This window comes from Dendroctonus ponderosae, unplaced genomic scaffold, assembly GCF_020466585.1.
Source record: "Dendroctonus ponderosae isolate FM_Combo_2020 unplaced genomic scaffold, Dpon_F_20191213v2 Dpon_F_20191213_2, whole genome shotgun sequence".
NCBI lineage: Eukaryota > Metazoa > Arthropoda > Insecta > Coleoptera > Curculionidae > Dendroctonus > Dendroctonus ponderosae.
Genome location: NW_026018165.1, coordinates 2,128,590 through 2,134,548, shown reverse-complemented (window position 1 = coordinate 2,134,548; position 5,959 = coordinate 2,128,590). Strand labels below are relative to the sequence as shown.

The following is a 5,959-nucleotide window of genomic DNA, read 5'->3' as shown; positions in this document are numbered from 1 at the left end:
CTAAAAAGGTATCTTCAGTGTTTCGGATGGATTGCGACATCGGAAAAAACCAGCCAATATCAATCAATTTGACAAAAATGTCAGGAGAAGATGAATTAAATAAATACGACGATCCTAAGCTCAAAGGATTAAGCCGATATTTCAACAGCACAACAATAAGGGGAAGAGCAAATGTAAGCATCTACTCATATATAAAATAAAAACAACCTTTCTTTCTAAAAACAGTTTTATTCGCAACCTGATATTTAACTGCTTTCAGGTAACGATTGCCACTTATGCGGTCATCATAGGCTACTTTTTATATGCAAAACTTATCAAGAGTAAAAGCTCAGAATGCCCTCCTAGCACATCCGTCGAAAAGTGATTACTAAATTGTATGTTACCAAAATGTTGTTTTGTTAAATAGTATGTTCTGTACCGTTATACAATGAAGCCGTTTTCACGTAAAATACATTGGCTAAGAGTCAAAGGATATATCAATCGTTATGCTACAAAAGAGCACATACAAAGCTTTAAGAATGTAAGAAATCGTTTTACTATCTGTTAATAATAAGAAGTAAAAAAATTACAATTCAACTTACATTACATTGAAATTGCAGGTCTCACTCACAACGATTAGCTTTCTGGCAGGATTTTTCTTTTACCAAAAGATAATAAAAGATCTAATCTTAGAGAAAGAGTATGATTGTCGATGTGGATCAAACCCAAAGGCTCAACAACGAATTTCCAAAAAAGTAATCAAAAAGGAAAGTTATGAAACCCAAAGTTCACCCAAGTAAATGTTTAAACTTGCCCCGTCGTATATTAAATTTGTCTCCATTTGCCTATCTGTCTTTATTATTAGGTTTTACTTCAAGATCATTTCTTCTAAATATTGAGCAGAGGAATAGACAAAAAAATTAAACTTAAGCGTTGCAGTAAAAATTATGCCTAGCCTTGGACTGAAGTTAAAAGGCAATGACAAGCTTTACAGACAAAACTTTCTACTCAGGTAGGCAATGAAGGAAAATTGACTAATTTAAAGAAATACAAAGATTTGCGCACTGAAGATCCAAATTCTAACAAATTCAACTAAAAATATCAAAAACTGACAGATTTCATATAAATTACGATGTATAGTAGCGATTACTCTTTACTGGACAATTTAACGAAGGATTATATTAAAACATTATTTCGTTGTGATTCCTCGCTGGAAGTGATTTTAACCGATTTGAGACAAATCTATTAGGACTTCCAAGGACTCGGATCGGGATAACAGACAAAACCATGAGCAAATAACAAATTTATATAGCAGCAAAAAAACAAGTTACACTCAGATAATGGCATCTTTAAAAGCTAAAGCAGTTACAGCTTTTTGATGTCCCGGATACTCCCTTTCTCTATCACCAGTCGCAACATTCCACAATTTAACAAAGTTGTCAGAAGAGGCTGAAAATGTTAACATACAACAATGTGTAAATTCCATTGTCCCCTGCAGAACCTGCATAGTAGTATAATAATAATGGCTTAATGCAAAATGAGTTGGTACCAAATCGAAATTCACGAGTTGCCATCACCATAAAGTAAGATACTTCCGTTAAAAATGTTCACATAAAACTATGTACATTTTTTCGAATACGAACTGAAAACTTACCAGTGAAAACATATTGACTATCAGCGCTCCAGGCCGCATCCCATACCCATCTTTGATTATTTTGCGTCAATTCTCTTTGCAAATTATATTCCTGTGAATCCCAAATCCTTGCTGTTTGATCTGCAGACGTCGTAATCAACATTCTGGAATCTGGAGAGTATTTACATTTCAACACAGCCCTCGAATGGGCTTGGAATTTATTTTTCGGTTCCAAAGTGGTGCTTGCATCCGATCCTATAACACGTATACTATACTTAGATATACTATATTTAATTTAGCCGAATTATTATTACGTACCAGAAGAACTGAGATTCCATATGTAAGCCATGCCCTTGTTGTTGACGGAAGCCATTTGAGCACTGTTTGGGGAAATATCTATACCCAGTATCATGACATCATTTTCAGGTATTAATTGCACGTTATGGTCCGTTCTCAGGTCCCATCGGTAAATTCGACCATTTTGATCTCCTGTAAATAGTTCTGTATAAAAAGGGAATGATATGGGAAGATATCAAATCTACCCATAAAAAGTTCTATTTGATTAGGATGTAGAACTGCACAATTAATTGGGGATAGATTTGTGCCTGTTCCATGACGAGTATCGAAACTTTTAGGGCATTGATTGGACTTAGACCGAAGATCCCAGATTCTCGCTCTCCCATCTTCACCACCTAAAACAACCCAATCAATATCGAAACCAGCGCAGTTCATTTTCAGTAAGTACCTGAATACATCCAGCGTCCATTCTCTTGAAATCCTACACAAGTAACATTTTTGGAAGTGCCTTCGTAATTTACAACAGGAGTAGCACTCCCGCTTATTAAATCATACATATAAATATGCTGGTAACTGGCTGAAGCCAAAACCTTTTTATCTGGAGTAATTTCCAGAGCATTTACTTGAAATTCTGAATGTTGTAGGGTTTTCTGGCATATGCCCGATGATGTTTGCCACAGCCTAATGGTATGGTCATATCCACCACTAGCCAGGATAATTTGGTCATCATTTGCAAGATCTAAAGCCATTGTTTTTGCAATATATCTGGCTGTTTCATGCAAATTTGTAGCTTTTGAAATACATGTAAACAAAACTTTGCAGTTCTAACCACAGTTTTTTTGACACATGAATGTGTTGCTGCGTGCTGGCATCTGTGAGTGAGATTTTTAGTGTGCATGTTTTATTTTGAAATTGAACCAATTTTTTGGAGAGTACTTGAAAGCTGTGCTTCAAACTACAATGAAAATATTTTTTTGACTATTTTTATTCTATGAAACTACAGACTTTCGTTATGATGTTGTTTTTAGTAGGCGGACATTTAAATGATTTAAATGCTTCCTTCCAAAATACTTCTTATTATATGAGACGGAAGAAGCCTCTAGGTGGCGCACAACCTAAATGCCCATCATACACACATATTTATAAAAAAATTATTTATTTCAAATTAGTAAGGTTCCTTTCGAATTCTATTATTATAACGGCATTAATTTTAAAAAAATGCTACTTACCAGTAGAGAGCTGCTCTCTTCGACTTGCCATTTACTCGCATATGTGATTAGGTGGATTCTCTAGCTTCAGCGTCAATCCTGATCCCCATAGGTCGTTTTCTTCAATTAAATAACATTAAAGAGAAAACAGCTCAATTTCCCAAATCACTGAAGTCAATAAAACCTTTTCATTCCAAATCTTCCTTGATAAATACGTCAAAGATTCCAGTTTCCAATGACAAGTGACTTATGGTAAGTTCGTACATTAATTTATGCAAATTCTTCAAACGATTTAATTTGAAAGTGAAACGCTTAAATTATTCGAAACCGATTCCATTTCCTCATAATTGATCTTCACTCTATTTGGTCCACGCTGTGGCGGACTTTTTGAACAATGAAAACCGCGCCGGTAAAAGCCATTCCAGCAGCAAAATCGGGAAATGACGCCCTAAATATTGAAGGGAAAACGGACAAGGTAAAGTATGGAAAAGTTTTTTGTAGAGTATCGATCCCTGATATATTTCCAATAGATTTCAAATTAGCCGCCACGTTTAAAGGGCCGGGACATGCGCATCCTGGCCGGAAAAATTAGTCAAAAATCTATGAGCCATCGCCATTTTGCACTGTTGTGTTTTGTCTACCAAGTTTATTAAAGAGTGTCCGTTTGCGGTTAAATTTACACTATTTTCAACGGGAATTAGCCTTAGAATAGGGTTTTGAATTCCACTAATACATTTCTGTGCAAAAGGAGTTCGCTACGATGGCCGTAGATGACAAGGCGTCTTCTAAGGAGTTGGACCAGTGGATTGAACAACTAAACGACTGCAAGCAATTAACAGAAAATCAAGTAAAAACGCTATGTGAAAAGGTAAGTGGTTTTTCCATCATATTTTCCACAGAAATGGCCGATTTCCAAGGCATTTTTGAAAGGATCTGCCGGAATTCATCATAATTCCTATTATTATATCCAGTTCATGTTACCTATCGAAAACATTGTTTGCTGATTAAACGATGCTCTATTAAAATTCCAGTAGAAACACTGAAAACATCTGCCCACACTGGGGAATTTTCCGTATCAATATCTATATTAAAAGTCCAGAGGCTCATTGAAATGACAAGTAGAGTCAAATGTGTACCACTCGATATAAATGTGACCAAATTTCTAAATCAAGCCCAACAAGTAACGTTTTATTGACAAAAGCCAGTTTTTCTATTTATCTCCCCACAGAGCGACCCAAGGCTTTGAGTAAATGGTATACCAAAGACTCCCTTAAACATTGGGGGTTTCAACAAGCTATCGATTAGGTCTTATTTCATAACAGTATTTAATGGTAACCAGATATGGCTTCTACAGTTAATGGGGCCTTAATTCTATCTGTAAACATGCACCTACTGGTATTCAGTCCACGTCAGGTGCACAAGGGTTTTCAGTACTTTTGATTTCAACTTTTCCGTTATGTTAAACGACTATGTACTTTTTCCATCCAATGCTTTCAACTACTTGATCCCGCATACAAATTGCTGATTCTCCGTGTGGATTGATTATTACACCGAAAAGTGCAGGGCTTCAAAACTACTGATGAGCAAAAGGATCTTTATTTTGCAATTATTACTTACATAAAATCGGAAATGTAACCGCACAGAAAAAGGAAATGATGAAAACATTTCCAAACACTTATCATAAGGGACGTATTTTTAAAGATGTATTTGGTTGTTTATGTCGACACTCGGATTGGGTATTTCACATAAGTAACTTGGGAAAAAAGTTCAATTTGTTATCGCGGCATTCAGCAGATAATGCGTGAACAAACTCCATATATTGTTTCTTACTAATTTTGGGGCAAACTATTCTGAGGATCAGGGACTCAAATCCCTTAGTGATTTTTCAAGACACTCAATAATTATAAAAAATGAATTATTTACAACTTTGCAGTAGGATACCCACAGAGTCGAATAAAGCGATGCACCTTTTTGATGGATGTGTAGTACAAGTAATCTGATTATTTCTTAATATTCTGTATTCAAAAAATGGTTTTTCGGACAATAAAATAAAAAAACTAAACGGAACGACTTTTCTCAAGAAAAAAATACTTTCCAAGTTTCTTAAAAATACTTTAGACAAACCGTCTTCTATCTGTTTTTGTTCGCAGCTCGCAGGTCTGTTACTGCGTAACGTAAAAAACAGCTTCGCTTACTAAGTAAGCATTTAGATACAAAACTATTGGCATAATTGAACATTTCAATAGAGCATCTAAGAACTGAAAACATGGCGACTCCACATATTTTTTTATAGAAAATAAAACGTAACTCGGGCATCCAGTAATATATTGTACCGTAGATGGCCGAGTATCAAACTATTTCTTCTGCTTCCAACTTTTATTCCACTCGGTACAACTTTAATAACGGAACAGGAACAAACTAACTTCAAAATTACGGTCAACTTCACAAACGATAACAATAACACACGGAAAACACGCGTTTCCGACTCGCGGGTTTAACCTTCTTCTGCACCTGGTCGCTCCTGTCACTTCACTTCTCTGTGTGGTTCTCGTCGTCGCTTATATAGTTTCCTGCAGGTATTCCAGATAGTTCTCGAAATCTCCAGAACAGGTGAGAAACTTCCCGCTTGTCAGTGTCATATTTGACAGTAAATGGAGCCCAAATGGGGCTCCCATTTACTGAAATACCATGAATTTCGATCCCCCATTCCAAACGTGAGTACCCCAGGCCATTTCGGGTACACTTCCCCCCTTCTAAACCCTGATCGCCCCGATTAGGTAATTCCTGGATCATGGTTATATCTGGGCAAACGGTGAAGGTGGACAACTTTACATTTTGCCTG

The 5,959-nt window shown here is 36.1% G+C and overlaps 2 protein-coding genes and 1 long non-coding RNA gene across 4 annotated transcripts in view; 2 read left to right on the top strand and 1 right to left on the bottom strand.

Moving 5' to 3' along the window:
* Nucleotides 1-378: 378 nt before the first annotated feature.
* Nucleotides 379-825, top strand: LOC109536916. Its single transcript, XR_002171880.2, has 2 exons — nt 379-520; nt 600-825. It is a non-coding gene; the product is annotated as an uncharacterized LOC109536916 (long non-coding RNA).
* A 444-nt stretch (nt 826-1,269) lies between these two features.
* On the bottom strand, nt 1,270-3,376 carry LOC109536913 (target of rapamycin complex subunit lst8). Of its 2 annotated transcripts, none has more exons than XM_019903376.2 (6): nt 3,139-3,376; nt 2,358-2,864; nt 2,155-2,304; nt 1,931-2,101; nt 1,634-1,867; nt 1,270-1,428 (listed from the first exon to the last, which is right to left on the bottom strand). In XM_019903376.2, the coding sequence occupies exons 2-6, from the start codon at nt 2,656-2,658 to the stop codon at nt 1,313-1,315; spliced, it is 972 nt and encodes a 323-aa protein (XP_019758935.1). In that variant the 5' UTR covers nt 2,659-2,864; nt 3,139-3,376; the 3' UTR covers nt 1,270-1,312. The 2 variants fall into 2 exon arrangements, with proteins under 2 accessions (XP_019758935.1, XP_019758933.1); XM_019903374.2 differs by having other exon boundaries at nt 2,358-2,648.
* A 33-nt stretch (nt 3,377-3,409) lies between these two features.
* LOC109536915 (serine/threonine-protein phosphatase 2A catalytic subunit beta isoform) overlaps nt 3,410-5,959 on the top strand; it is a 7,377-nt gene continuing 4,827 nt past the window's right edge. Inside the window, exons 1-2 of the mRNA XM_019903377.2 lie at nt 3,410-3,592; nt 3,866-3,985. Of these exons, the coding sequence (XP_019758936.2) occupies nt 3,512-3,592; nt 3,866-3,985 (201 nt within the window). The 5' untranslated portion in view covers nt 3,410-3,511. The remainder of the gene's footprint in view (nt 3,593-3,865; nt 3,986-5,959) is intronic.